At 50.7% G+C, this 15,510-nt stretch overlaps 1 protein-coding gene across 2 annotated transcripts in view; it reads right to left on the bottom strand.

Annotated features, from left to right (window-relative positions):
• The window catches only part of BACE2 (beta-secretase 2), an 84,707-nt gene extending 73,805 nt beyond the window's left edge, over positions 1 to 10,902 (bottom strand). For both annotated transcript variants that reach the window (XM_057697196.1, XM_057697197.1), the window contains exon 1: positions 10,194 to 10,902. In XM_057697196.1, the coding sequence (XP_057553179.1) occupies positions 10,194 to 10,493 (300 nt within the window). In that variant the 5' untranslated portion in view covers positions 10,494 to 10,902. The remainder of the gene's footprint in view (positions 1 to 10,193) is intronic.
• Between the last annotated feature and the right edge of the window lie 4,608 nt (positions 10,903 to 15,510).

The following is a 15,510-nucleotide window of genomic DNA, read 5'->3' as shown; positions in this document are numbered from 1 at the left end:
AGGTTCAGCAGGTCTCTGCCTCCCCAGGGGCCTGAACATAAATACTGGGATTTCTCAGTTCTCCAGCCAGCCTTGTGGTTCATAAGCCGAGGACAACGAGGCGTGTGTTCAAAGCGACTGAGATGAGCAGGCTCCAAGTGAAGCATCCGCTCAGACGTGGGGGGCAGGTGAGGATTCCACCCCTGCCAACAGCCAAGCCTGATGGGCACTGCAGCATCTCCTGTTTGGGCGGAGCGAGCAAGGAGGTGGGATACTGGAAGTCACCCACATCCTACAGGGTAAATAAGACACAATGTACATACACTTACTGATCAAAGGGTGACAAAAAATATTTTATATATTTTTGAAATGTGTGTCTACTGAAGACGATGTTATGGAGACTATCAGCAAACTACTAGGTAGTAAACTCTTACCCACACCTGGGAGCCACACTTGGGTGAATGTGGCTGTGGATTACCTGACATGGTGGTGTCTGTGGATCAGGAACTTGGCAGTTTTGCGACCTCTGCAGCCCTGCTCTTCCACATCACAAGGCACTGGCCACTCAAAAGGTTTTGAAAATCCTTATAATCAGAGCATTTGGTCTTCAAAGGAGGTTTTGTGGTTGTTTTTAACCTCAAACAAAATCTCCCTTTGCCCCCCAACCATTTTCTCTTAGTGCTTACATATCACATCTTCCTCTTCCAGAAAAAAGTTCAAAGTATACGCAGCAATAAGAGGCTCACTCTGGACTGACTCACAGAGGCTTTCGTGAGTTAGATTCTAGAACACTCCAGGAAGTTAGGATTTTAAAGCAGAGCTTTAAAACTCTGCTTTGTGACTCCTGAGACAAAATGATGCTCTCAAATACATTCAATGGTAAAGAGTAATCATTCTTTCATTCCTCAAATATTAGCCCAGCCTTGTCCAGCCACGGTTCCAGGCAGGAGGGATGCAGTGGCCGCAGGACACTGCTGACACCGACAGTTCTCTGCCCCTGACCCGGTCCCCTGGGCCTCTGCCTGCCGGCCTCTCTGGGCAGCAGCTGCAGGGCCACAAACCTGCCCCTGTCAGCCCTCACCCAGGACCAACAGGAGTGGGTGATAAATGTCCAGCTCCCTTGCCCTTCAGCTGGGACAGCTGAGTCTAGGCGACATTAGCTCTCAGAGACCCTCCGGGGGACTGAGCCCACTGCCTACACCTGCAAGCTCTCCCTCACCCACACTTCCCCTCCCCTCACTGCCCCACCCCATCCCAAGTGACCTGTCCAACTCATATCCTGTTTCTGGGGGAACCCAAGAAACAAGTCTAAGTGGTCCCCTGCACTCTGCCACCACGTGCACCCTGAGTTTAACTTTCCTTTCTAATCCAGAAACTCTCCCTGACAACCATATTCAACGGCCCTCCCCCAAGTCCTCACACCCTGCACACAAGAGGCCTAGAAGCATGTAGCATAATGTTTCACCCTTTGCAAAGTCTTTGTTCTAATAAAATCAAACCTCAAAGCACAATTTTAAAACAGATGAACAAGGAACTTCTCCAAATCTGAGCATGTCAGAGTGGCTCCCTGTGGCCCACGGTCAACACTGTGCGTCCTCCTGGCCACAGCCTGTGCCTGCCTGGCTGCATCCTGGAACATGGGTCCCCCCCACCTTTCTAAAGGGGTCTTTTCCCACACCCTTCACCAGGCTGTACTGTCTCTCGGTACCCATCAAAAATTCTGTTTACTTTCTTTACAATCCGTCTTCCCAACAAGCACATAGGTTCTAGAAAAGCAAGGGCCATCTTTGTCTAGTTGACTGTTGTATCCCTGGGCTTAGGATAGGGCCTGGCATACAGTAGGTGCTTAATAAATATGCCAAGTGAAGGAATAAAGCATGCTCATCCTTTGAGTCCAGTTCAAAATTCTTTCATCTCTTTAATCCCCAATTGCTCCAGCTAGAAGTGCCTGACTGCATCTGGCGAGGAGACCCTCGGCGTTAGAATAAGACAGGACCACAAAGGTCAGGAGACCCACAGGTGTAGGCCTGCGGTCACTGCCCACTCGTGCCTACACAGATGCTTCTGACAGACAGTCTCCCTCCTTGCTCTGGGCGGCCGCTCCCAGGCCAGCCGAGTGGGAGTGTTGAGCTACCTGGGTTTCAGATCCCATTACTGCTGACATGTGGAAGCACGTAACCTTTTGTTGGGGGAGGGGCTCTGTCCTGTGCATCCACCAGATGCCAGTGGTACCACCCAAATTGTGACACCAAAAATGTCATAAAAATGTCTCCAGAGAGTGCCCGATGTCCCCAGGAGGACACAGTTCCCCTGCATTGGGAACTGCTGAGTTAGACTCACTTGCTACCCCTGGAATAAAGCTCTATACCCACCCCATCTTGAGAGGGCAGGAAGCGGAGAACCCAACATTCACATTTCCTTTTTGCTTTAGTGAAAATAACCACTGTCCCGCTAAAGACAGGAGGCGGGCAAAACACATGTTACTGGAACCATTTGTAACAGCTTCTAATTTGCACTCCACCAGTGCCCTGCTGGTGCACCCCTCCACAAACAACTGGCTACCTGTTGGCAATAAGGTAACCACAGGATGTGAGAGGAAGCCCCAGAAACTTTGAGATCAGCTCAAACAGAAAAGCGGGATGTCCGCTGAATCTAAGAATTTAAAATATGGCGCTTGTGTGTGTTTGTGTCTTCTAAACTTCCGCTTTCCTAGTAATTCATTTTCATTGATTTACAAATGACTGCTCCGGAGAGACTGGAAATTTAAAAAGGACGCAGTCAGCACAGAGATTTTGAACAGCACGCCTTTAGAGCTCTCGCACTGGAGAACACGCACTCCACCTTTCCAACTCGCCAAGTGCGAGGAAGCTTCAGGAACACATCTGCTGGAGATAGAGGTTTCTTAAGTGGGCCGAGTTAACACTCAATCAGACAACAGCCTTTAGGAAGATGAAACAACCTGTCGATTCCGCTCAGGACACCACCCAGCAGAGGAGACTCTGGTCTGTGTCACGGCGACCAAATAGTGTCCAAGGGCTGGGGCTGGGCTGGGGCCAGGCTGATTGCTTAAGGGGGCAAGGAGTTGAGAGATGTGATAAAATGCAGATTCTTAGGCCCCGGTGCAGACCGTCTCGCCCGGTTAGTCTGGACCAGGCCTTAGGAATCTATATTTTTAACCGACCCTACAAGGCGTGTTTAGTTCTCCCCGTGGTCACCTAGTTTGCAAAGCAAGGACTCCAGTTCTGGCCTTTGAACCAGCAGCATCCAGCCTCCCCCCTCTCCAGGGCCTGAACCAGATTCTGCATCTTAACAGACCCCCCAGGTGACACACCTACAGGCAGCTGCTGAGAAGTAGGGCTTTTGGAAGCTCTCACGAACAAAATAGATTACGATCATTGAGTGTTAAGGCTTCTAAAAGGCATCTCAGGTCACCCGGTCAAATGCCTCGAGAGGCAAGAGCTTGCTCACCCACACCAATATTTGGCAAGAAGCCTACCTGGGACAGGTACCAGAAGCACCTAATTCCCAAAGGCTGTGACAACCGCGCAGACACGCCTGCTCCTCGGTGGCTTGTTCAATTGGGAAAAGCTAATGAATTTCCCAGGAGGCAGCTTGATGTAGTGAAAAGGGCTCTGGGTGCCCCTCTGAGGGCTGGGGAATCCAAGCCCACCTTCACAAAGCAGCATCTTCCCTTCTGGCACAAGCAGCGTCCTGCCTTGAAAGCAAGTCAGACCTGGTTATCCCACCCTCCCTAAGCTACGTGGAAACTTTTTGATTCAATGCTTTCCACCTTTTTTCCCCACGGTGCCACCTTCTGCGGGGGCTGCCCTGTGGGTGGTTCTCGGGGCTTCTGGCAGGGGGTTTACAGGGCAGACAAACTGAAGTAGTTCTCAGCCCACTGCCAAGAAGGCCGTTTATCCAGCACGGTGCTGGGGAAGGCTGGGTATCAATCCTCCCCCCATGCGTCCTCAGTGTAGTGTGAGATGGAGGGAGAGGTTTCCCACTGCCCTTTAGGGCCCCCCGGCATGATGAAGCCGGCCCAGGGTATCACCCTTTACACTGCAGACAGTCCTCTTCATCTTCCTAAAATGGCAGGGCTGAGAGTGTGTGTTTCTAGGTGCAGGTATACGATGCCTTGTATAATAAATCTCAGAAACATCCAACCTGAGACCTGGACAGGGTGTCAAGCATTAACTCAAAAACAAACCTACTAGTTTTGTTTCCTTCCTGCGGTGACATCGGCCCTCCAAGGGTCTCTTTACATCTTTGAGAATTCCAGGAGCAAAAAAGCAACCATTTGTTTATTGAGCAGCGAAAGGCAAAAATAATCCAAAAGGCCATCTGGGCCAGGAGAGGAGGAAGAGGAGCCACGTGACAGCCAATCCAACCCTGCGTCACACACACATTCTCCACGGCCCGGGAACCTGGCCCAGAGGGTGGGACACACACCCTTGCTCACACTGCACCCCTCACTATCCGGGCACGAGGCACAGCAGCCGAGGTGGGCCATCCTCCTGCCTCACGGGTGTGTTCCGTTTTCCAGGTGGTGTCTGTTGTCACTAACGAACAGTGAGGTCTACTGTCAACATCTAGCCAGGGTGAGGCCAGCAGAACAGAGTGAGCACAAGGAGGAAGCTGTGACAGATGGCAGGGGGGCTGAGTGTAAGCAGAAGGCCCATTGTTAGACCTCAAAGGAGGCTCTTGGGTTCAAGGGAGAAGTGCCTTGCTCACCATCAGGCAGGACCCAACGCCTCCCCCTGCTGCCCTCTGCTTGGGGCTGGGGCGAGAGTCAGCTGCCACTGAACCCCATCCTCAGCAGGTGGACCCTGAATCCAGGGCCAGAGGCTTGACCTGCTCCGTTCTGTGTGTGGGATATCAAGGAAACCCCAGGGCATGCTGCCCCACACCCCGGGGAAGGGAAAATGCCGCCTCTAAATTCCTCTCCTGAGTCCGACACAGCCCACCGTGGAGGAGAAAGCACTCACTGCAATGGCTCACCTTGACCTCCCCCTTTTGGTTTTAGTTAGAATGGGGTCATTCTAGGAGGGAACAGGAAGCCCAGAGGAGGTCAAGCCACCCGCCACCAACAAAGGAAGTCAGGCAGAAGTCAAGAGAGGGCTGGGGATGCTTGAGGGGAAAAGGTGTGTATTTCACATCAAACAAATTCCATTGAAAAGGGTGACAGACGCCTTACAAAGTCTTCAAAACATGAAACACAGCTTTCAACATGAGTATTTGTGAGTCATAGGTATTTAAATACCAGTGATCTGAGCTTGTCTAAGTGGGCTTTTCCCAAGCTACGCAAAAATGCCAGCAATTCTGGAATTAACGCAACATGATAAGAGACAATTTTAAAATAAGTGATTACTCTCTAGTGAGGAAACTGACACTGAAATACAGAAAACGACCTCCCACCTTGTCCCCAGCACAATGTCTTGTCACAGACTCTGTGTCAACACAACACCTAAACCACCATGTGCTTCTGCCTTTGATGAAAATTATACTTGAATTCCAAAGTAAAATTATTGGCAATTAAAAGATGGGATAGAATGAAAAAAAAGTCCATAGAATGATAGACTTAAATGAACTTGTCGTGGCTTAATTGTGTCCCCCCACCCCACCCCCCCAAAAAAGAGAGAGATGCTGAAGTCCTAAACCCTGTCTTAATAAATGTGATCAAACCACGATGAGGTTGGACTGGATCAGGGCAGGCCCTAATCCAATGACTGGTGTAGTATCCTCATAAAAGGAGGCAAATTTGGACACAGAAACACACACAGGGTGGGTAGTGGAGAACGTTGCAGGAAGACAGAGGCAGAGATTGGAGGGATCCAGCTAAGAGACAAGGAATGCCAAGGCCTGCCTGGAGCCACCTGAAGCTGGAAGAGGCAGCTTTCTCCCCGAGAGTCTTCACAGGGAGCGCAGCCCAAAGACACCGTGACTTTGGACTTGTCCTTCAGAACTGTGAGCAAGCACGTTTCTACTGTTTTTGTGGTCATGTATTACAGCAGCTGCAGAAAACTAAGAAGAACTTCAAAGATCATCAACCGATGAGGAAAGGGAAGCCCGGGGAGGTCGTCACCTGCTCACCGTCACGTAGGTAATGCCACTAGAACCCGGGACCCTGCAGTGGGTCCAGGACACTTCCCACTACCCCCAAGTCATTCACAGATAAATGAAGGGGGTTCTTTAAAAAAAAAAAAGTCACTACAGCTCAAACAGCAGCATGCAGAGCGGTGAGGCGCTTAGACTGTGGACCAGGGCACAGACCGGGTGGAAAAGCCAGGTTGGCCACTCACCAGTGTGGCCTGGGACAAATGCCTTGGCCTCTCTGAGCCTCAGTTTCCCCATCTGAAAACCAAGTCAAATAACTGTATGTACTTCACAGGGATGTTATGAAGGTAAAATGAGGCGATGTGGGGAAAACGTTGCCCGGTGCCCAGCACCCAAGAAGCCTGAAATCAAGGTTAGCTATTAATGCACAGTTATTAACGATTTCTCAGACTCTGACTCTTCAAGTTGTTTAGAGCGGACTCCGTGGCTTAGCATTTCACAGTCCTCTGTAATGAGGCCTTTGATGCTGAGTTCTTGCTCCAAAGCTCAGGAAGGACAGCTTCCCCCTACCTTCCCCCCAGGAACTAGTGGGAAGCTAGCTTTGACCTGACGGCTCTTTCCATCCCAGTGACCCCCCCCCTCTTCCTTCACTGTCCTTAGTTGTTTACCATCTCGATTTGTTCCACTGAATTTCTTCTTGCTGGCCCTTTTTCAGCCTCCCCTGCAGTGAGCTTCATGTTATTTGAGGACACTGGGTGGCTTATTCTGAAAAAGACAAACTTTTAAGTTGTATAGGATGGATACTGATCTTCAATCCAAAATCTTCCAGATAATTGTGTACTAAGAAGGGATCAGCCCATGTGGTATGATTCAAGTGTGATTCGTCAGCTCTTTACATTCAAATGTTTAAATCCAAAAATCACTTTGCTGTCTCTTTTACCCATATTAGGGGAGATGACAGAAACTCTTTCCACAGAAACCCCAAAAGCCTTTTTGAAGCCATTACCAGGTATATAGCCTCAGACCTTTAGCTTCTTCCGTTGGATTTATTGTGTTAGCATGAAAGTCTTTTTTTAAAAAATAATGGAAATTGCTGTAATTATAATCACTTGAGAACACCATTATTATTATTAATAAGACCAAATTACATGGCTCAAGCAGCCACTGGTTTTCCACTGTTAGAAGAAGTCGCATAATGGTATCAAAGCCTCAACACTCATCTCCATGCCAACGTGGGGCTGGCTGCTCACACACAGGCTTCTGGGCAGATGACGGTGATGTCTTGAAAGTTGTCAGGCAGAATGAGGGCCCCCTGTTCTTGATTAAAGCACTTAGGGAACAAGCACATTTCCAACAGTTGCCTTTCCCATGGGAGAGCGGGAATCGTGGGGCTCTGGTTCCTGTGAATCTTCTCGCACATTCTCTCCCGTGCACACCTGGATCCAATCATTCGTGATGCAGCACCTTGAGCATCGCCCGGAAGGAAGGGAACACGGTGGAGGGAATGCCAGGGGCTGGGAGAGTCCGGTTTGGGACACATGTTAAGTTCCAACACCTTGAGGTGTATAGTTCAGGGATCTCTGGCTGGAAAGGGTACTAAGAAGCCAAAAACCAAAGAAAAGACGTCAGAGGGAGGAAAGGAAGAGAGCAGGTATCTGCCAGGTCATTGAGAACTTGGGTTCTGGAGTCTAGCTGCTTAGGTTCAACTACTGGCACTTTGTTTCCTGTCCTGTTACCCTGGGAAAGTCATTCAAGCTCTGCAAGCTTCAGTTGTGCCATCTGCTAAAGGGGGTGGGGGGTAAGAACTTGGAGCCGTTGTGAGGGGTCCCCGATTCCCCGAGGGACAGCACACGAGGCACACAGCACAGTGCTGGCCACAAGGGGAGCCCTCCACTCTACCTATGACTATTGCTTAATTTTCAAAAAGTTATTGGTTATTCACCACTTGAATTTACAATTCCATTTTTCTCTCCACCTAAGCAAGTTTTATTCTAGGCATCAGAGAATCAGCAGAGAACATATGCGTGACTCTTGGCAATTAACAGAGCAGGAAAACTTCCTTCAAGCTCAGAGGTCACCCCGTGGCTGCCCCCTCTTGCCCATCACAAACACCCGGCTGATGGTGGGAGATGCTTCAGCAGGGGCAGGCGAGACAGAAATCCTGACACACTTGCCGTGGACACCTAAGAGTCTACAGTAGGCATTTGGAAAGTATACACATGAATTCCGCTATAAAGCAGCTTATTACTAAATCAGGCCAAGAAGGAGGCACAGAATATTTCATTTCCCATCAAATGTAAAAATGAAATCTGGATGGTTAAAAACAGCCCTCCCTGGAAATATGAGCATGTGTAGCTGAGAACTAACCTTGAATGAACTACTTCCTCGGCCAAGGTAAAGATACGGCATAAGACACTCTGTACGTTCTTGTTAGTTCATTAAACATCATCATTTTAGAGTAAAGGTCATTGGACTAATTAATAAAGACAAACTATTACTTGGGAAGGGTTTTTTGTTGTTGTTGTTTTGGGGAGTTGTTTGTTTTTTTTCCGCAAGCCCTTATTTTCTCCTTCTCAATGCTTTTTTCCCTTCCTCTCTTCTCTGGAGGGAGACGGGTGTCAGGACCCAAACTGCCCAAATTTACTTTAGTTGAAAGGACTCCCTTCCACTCAGAACATCAAGGCACACATTTCCCAAGTGGAGAATGATTGAAGGCCTGTTTGGAAAGAACCACAAAAAGAGGTTCATCCTTAGTATCTCGTGAAATCTTGTGAAAAGCCAAATGTCCCAGGTTCTCACCACCAGCGCGTGTTCTCACGTGGTGACTGTTCCCAGCTCCAACCTCCTGTGGTCAAGTTAAGCTTCCTCAGCTGACTTCCTCCCCCATCATCCCCCTGCCCTCCAGCCACCATCCACCAGACATGCCAAAGACAGCACTTAGATGAAAGGCAGCTAGAATCAAACTTTCGAGCCGAAATACATTTTTGAAGGCTTTTCTTTTTTAAACTAATTAAACAAGTATAGAAGTTACTCAGTAGAGTTTCTTTTTTTAAAGAGATTAGCATGGCATGTCTTTCCTCTTAAGAAAGCCTTGAATAATTTAATTAGAATTACACCAAAGTCATGAGTATGTGCTATTTATGGGGGAATCATAGCTGAATTAAAACCCAAATGACAATGTTAAAAATAAAGTATCTTCAGACAGTATATTGAATTGATAAGAAAAACTTAACTTCAAATCACAGATTAGGTAGTCTGGAAGGGGAGTGGAGCTGGGAATCAACTCCTGGGATTTTGCTTTTCTTAAGATGACCCAGCTTGGGCACAGTTGATTCTTGCTACAAAAAGTGCTAATAATTGAAAATCAGGATAAGAGCGCTGTTCGATTTTATTTTCTCTTTGGGAGATCGCTTTGGTGCCCGGAACCCTGGCTCAGCCCGTGTTTTTTTCCCAGTCCTTTTACTGCATTTAACACGTTCCACACACGTGTGCAGACTCTTGGATGGGCGCAGAGGGGCTGGGCGGCTGGGCGGGCCGGGAGTGAAGCTGACCAGCCACTCTGAGAGAGGAAAGTGGCGCCGAGGCTCCTCCGCGGGCAGCCAGCGGGCGAGCCTCCTTGGACAGGGTTGCTTTGAGCTGAGCTGAAGCTGAATCCCTTTCAAAGGGTACTGCGCCGTTGGAGGCCGTCCACGAGCCTCCTTAGGCGATGAGACAGCATGGGGGTGGGGGGTGGGTATATTAACGCAAAGTGATTCTCCGGGTAGCAGCGGCATCGCTCGCTGGGCCCACCGCACGGTCTCCTCGCTGAAAAGAGGTGCCGCTCGCCAGAAGGCAAACCCGATAGAAGCAAGTTACAGGTCTCTCGCCTCGCAGCCACACGCAGAGAGAGAGCTAACAAGTTCTGAAGCACTTGCACACACCCTCGGCTGCGCCCCGGGCAGGGCTCCCACCGCTCCGCGTCCCGGGGGCGCGCGCCCCGGCTCCCGGCCCGGAGCCCCTCTGCGTCCCCAAGATCCGCTCTCCGGGGGGCAGTGGCTGCTTTGGGGGCGACGCTACGCTGCACGGAGGCACAGCTGGGCGCCCCCAAGAGCTCGCGAAAAGCCCCCGGCTGCAGGGCGCCGGGTCCGAGTGGGCTGGCGAGCGCGCACCGACCTACCTACCTTCTGCGGGGGGGTCCCGATCAGCATCTCCAGGTAGTAGCCGCGGCCAGAGTCCCCCTGCAGGTTATCCACCATGGCCAAGAAGTTGGCCGTAACCCCGGCGGGCTCCAGGGCGAGCGCCAGGCCGTCGGCGCGGGGCGCGGCGGGGGGGCCGGGCCCAGGGGTGGGCGCAGCCCCGGGGCTGGTGGCCGAGGCCACCCGGAGAGGCAGCGTGAAGGGCGCCGGGGCCGGCGCCGGGGCCGCGCGCAGGAGCCAGTGGGCCAGCAGCGGCAGCAGCAGCGCCCGGGCCAGCGCGCCCATGCCCGCGGCGGGGCCCGGGGGGCGCGCCTGGCCCGGCCCGGCCCGTCCCGTCCGGCGACAGGGGCTCCGCGAGTCGGCGGCGCGCGGGGCTGCGGGGCAGGGCTGGGCGCGCGGCGGGGCCCGGCGGCGGCTGCGGACGCGAGGAGGACCTGGGAGGAGGCGCGGCAGCAGCGGGAGGAGGAGGCGCCGGAGCCGCCCCAGCCCGCGCCAAGTTAAGCAAGTTGGTCGCCGCTGCCCCCTCTGGCGGGCGACGGCTGCCCCGCAAGGGCCGGGCCCCTCCCCCCGCGGCCAAGGTCACAGCGAGGCGCGGGGTCCGCCCGGGTCCCCCCAGGCCTGCCCCGGTCACCCCCGCTCGTCCCGGGCCGCGCCTCTTCCCCGGGAACCTCGAGTCCCCAATTTCCTCGGAACGCGCCCCGGCTGCCACGGCCAACGGATGTGACGAGGCTCATCTGATACCAGGGGGGAAAGTTTCGGGAACCCTTAAAGGGGCAGCGAGGGCCTGAAGTGGCTCCCTGGCCCCGCGCGCCCGGGCGCGCCGCCGGTGTTCCCTGGCCCCACAGTGGCGGGGGCTGGCCGGGGGTAACTGGGGGCTCAGAGGGAAGTGCAGGGAATCGTAAAAAAGCCGCGAGCATCTCAAGGAGTGAAAGCGGCTGCGCCTCTCCTCGCCAAGTACGTCCCTGCAGCCCTGCAACCCTCCCGGGTCCTGCTGCTCCTCGGGGCGTTTTCTGTGCACTACCCCCCTCCTCCACCCCCGTTCCTGCCCGTTCAGCATCCCCTCTTCGGGGGCCCCTGAGTGATTCTGAAGAGGTCTGAGTGGAGGCTGCGAGAGTCAAGGGTTGGGGGCGCCGGGCGAGGACGCGAGAGCTTTGGAGACGTCTCCCTAGAAATCCTGGGGGAGGTGGGGGGCTTGGCTGCTGTAGCTGCACGAGCCTCGGTTCTCCCTCTGCGCCCACCGTTTCGGCCGGGGGAGGTGGCGTCCGCAGCTGGCTTTGAGCCTGGGCTCCTCCGCCCCGATCTCGACCGTAATGCAGATGCGACGCTGATGCTGCGAGGAGCTGCGCCTCCACCTGCCCCAGGACTCCCTCATTCCGCCCAGCAAGTTGCAGTCATCTTCCAAAGTCAGGGCCAATGGATTTACAGCTCTGCCTGCATCTCTCCCCTTTCCGCTTCCCCCAGGCTCTCCGCGGATTAGCTAATTAATACTAGTTTTGCCACAGACACCAAGACCCAGAAATGCATTCCGTAATGCAAGCAATGAGGGGTATTTTCTTTTAGATACGAAACGGCAGGGGGACAATTACGCAAGCTAAAGTCCATCCATCGCTACTGAAACAAGGAGTGGAAAACTCTTTCTACCTCCACCAGCTGAATTATGTTGGCTGCTTTTTTTTTTTTAAAAAGCAAACAAGCCCATCTTCAAACAGCGGGGAGGTTGGAGGAAAGTGTCCCTCCTCCCTGCAATTTCCAGTTACTTCTACTCAAGATTTGATTTTTATTGCTGTCGTCCCCATTTTAGAACCAGGGCTGGCTCTGCAAGGGACCCTTATGTCAGAGATCTTCAGCTGTATTGATTTTCAGATGACTTTAACTATAAATCACATTTTCCCCAAACGGTATCCCAATGTTAACAAATCCCCAGCCACACAGAGAAAGGCCTAGTTGGGTCCTGTGATATATATAACCTAAGCTGATATTCCCCATAAATCTGCATAGTTATCCCAGAGCTATTACATTCATATATTCACATTTTAAATTCAAGGTTGTAGAAGTGTAATTTTTTAAAAAAATGATTATTTATATTCCTCAGTGTCCAGTCTTGAGGGGTTCCAAAAGACATCCGGAGAGCTCTCAGCACATAGTAACCTTGTAAAAAGCCCACAGAATTTATTAAGGACATTGACATACGGGCTACGTGACATAGAAGTTCAACATTAGAGACATTTGCTCTAGTAATTAAACAGTGTAAGAGAAGTTTTTAAAAGCTGAGCCTAATTAAGATTTGTCCTTCATGAAACTCCTGACTCCATCTAATATGAGTATTCATGAGCTTTTCATTTTAAGAGGGCTAGTTTAGGTTTGCGAGTAAACAGATGCAGTGAGATACAGTCACAGAGGAACTCATGCAGTTTTAATGGAGGGCAGAGCTGCCGCATCAGAAAAGGATGCAGGCAGAAGTGACAGCATCTGATGACTGTCCCCTTGGTGGTCTCTGTTGTTATGAATGGTCTTAGAGTTCTCAATCGCGACTCAGAACTATGGTACTGGCTGGATCTGAGAAACGGTCATTTTACCTTCCAGGTGTTTTAGCTGAAATCATATGTGGCCGTCCTCCCATGGGGTGGCTTCAGATTTCTTTTACAGCATCCTTGAAGGCTTCTCCAAGAAAGAAGCCACTTCCCATAGTGTCGGTGAGCAACGCAGTGTGGAGGGGAGGAGGTGAACCCCTCACGCCTTGAGAGCAGCCCCGCATCCTCTTCAGAAGCCCCATGCTCCCTCACTGCACGCATAGGCTCCCCCCTCCTCCCCACCCCTCCTTCTCCCTCCTTCTTCTCCCTTCCTCCGCCCATTCCTCCTCCTCTTCCTCCCCTTCTTCCCTCCAGCCTGAGCGCCTCCACTTTCAGCCACACACTTCCTCGGTCCACGCAGGAAAACCAAAGCCCCACAGTAAGATGGGCCCTCCCTCCTTGCAAAGAGCAAACACCATCATCATGTCCCTGGACAGCAGGAGGTGAGGAAGGGTCTCACCCCCGGCCCAAGGAACTAACCAAGGATTCCTTCCAGACATACGAGGCACTTGTCCAGAAAGATTGCCGTTGATGTATGTGTCGATGTCCCCTGGCTCTTACCACTGGCTCTGAGTTCCTTTTACACCAGCAGTTCTCAGACTTTTTGGTCTTGGGGTTCCCTTTACACTCTTAAAGACTGAGGACCCCAAAGAGCTTTTGTTTACGTGGCTCATGGCTATCAATAGTGAGCAAATGAGGAAATAAAACTGAGAAATTTTAACAATACGTAGTAATTCATGTAAAAGTCACAACAAACCCATTACACAGCAACACCAATAACATTTTAATGAAAACCAACTTTACTTTTCAAAGGATTAGAAGCATGATATTATTTTGCATTTTTGCAAATTTCTCTCTGCCTTAATAGAAGGCAGCTGGATTCTCGTATCTGCTTCTATTGTACAGGAATAGGAAGCCTCTGGAAAATTCTACCAACAGGCAGGAGAGAATGCGTGTGAACAAGGCAAATGACATTTTTGTATTATCATAGAAAAGTTTGAGCTACGGAACCCCTGAAAGGCTCAGACCACAGTTTGAGCAGTGCTGTGCTGCATTGTCTTTCTTTGGTTTCCATCTTGTCATTTTCAACATATAAAGAGTCCTTTGTAACAGGCACTGTGTCAACGACTGGGAGGAAAAGGGGACACAAGAGCTGGTCCATAAGTTTGCAGACTAGATCCAGAGGCCCTTTCCTTTATCCTAGTAGTGACTCCCCCCCTGCCCCCACCCGACTTAGCAGGAGGGGGACGCCAGCCACCTGCAGCCCAGAGGAAGCGTGTGGATTTCTCTCCTTGTGCTCCTGCAGCTTCATTTCCCGCCTGCCTCCAGGCTCCTTCTCAGAAACTTATGAACAGGCTTACGTTAAAGGCCCTGCTTCGCTCTCTTTTTAAACCTGTCCTGATCCTGCCCCTCTGCGGCTACAGTCTCATGTTCCCCCTCCCACTGAAAATGCTGCCTGCACTCTCAACCCAACTTCCTCCCCCCACTCCCACTCACTCCTCACCCACAACTCTCCACCCACACACTGACAGGCTCTGTCCCTGTGGACAATTCTCCATCCTTATCCCTACCCACCCCCTTGGCAGCATTCCACACTGGTCTCCATCCATGCCTGGTATTCTCAAGCCCGACTCTTCACTAGAATCACCTGGGGATCCAGCCTGCACCTCTTCCCTAGAGGTTTGAGGCAGGTCTCCAGAATTGCCTGTTTTCAAATCTTCCAGGTGAATCTGGAATTTGAGCCTGGGAGAAATGAGATAAAAATGTCAGATTGAAGAAGCTCAGTGCCCTCATAGTCCTGAATTGACTTGGACATTTCAGTATGCATTCCTGAGGTCTTTCATATTAAAAAAAAAAAAAAAAAAAATTCCTTGCTGCGTTGACTGAAAAGACCTAGAAAAAGTGAGCATCCCCAGTGCCCAAATTAGAGGTTCTAAATATCATTTCCCTCTACACCAGGCCTCCTTGGAGAAGGCTGACTCCAGGCTTGGAGCAGAAACCCAACGAGATGACCCTGGGATGTCTTGTTATACCAGAAAGTGAGGATGTTATCAAAGATTCCTATTCCAAAGAGGTCCTATCAAGAGCTGGGGCAGAGCGGCAACAATCTAAACATCATTAAAAGTAGTAATTGTGATGGCTCGGAACACTTCAATTATGTTGAAACCTGTTTGTTCATAATGTTCTTTTAAAAAGCACATTGATTATCTTTGAAGAATGTTAAGAAACCCAACTCATTATTTTTAAAAATGACAGAGAAAGGAAAAGAATCAAGCATTTATTATCTTGACTTTCTTGTACAAACCATACCTCAGTAGAACCAAATAATTGATGAAGGGAAATTTCTCTTTATAGAAGTATTGCAGCTAATAAATGAAGGAATGATGGAATTAGACTGCTGTCATTTTGCAGCCCCTAAAGAATGAATGGATCTAGGCATAGCACATACACAGCTGATAACACCACACAGTGTTTTGTGCCTCCTGATCGAAGGCCACGATTCTGCCTGTGAAATGTTCTGGACAAAAAATCAAACCTGAATCTGATTAAGCTCTAGACCGCAGGTTGGCAAACCATGTCTTGGGGGCCAGACCCGGCCTGCTGTCTGTTTTCGTAAATAAGGCTTTGTTGAAACACAGCCACACCTATTTGCTGAAGTAGCTTCCATAGAGACCGTATATGGCCCTTAAAACCTAAAATATTTACTGCCTAACCCTTTATAGACAAAGTGC

This window comes from Hippopotamus amphibius, chromosome 10 (genome assembly GCF_030028045.1).
Source record: "Hippopotamus amphibius kiboko isolate mHipAmp2 chromosome 10, mHipAmp2.hap2, whole genome shotgun sequence".
Classification (NCBI taxonomy): domain Eukaryota; kingdom Metazoa; phylum Chordata; class Mammalia; order Artiodactyla; family Hippopotamidae; genus Hippopotamus; species Hippopotamus amphibius.
The sequence above is the reverse complement of the archived record's forward strand: the minus strand, read 5'-3'. Positions and strand labels throughout refer to the sequence as shown.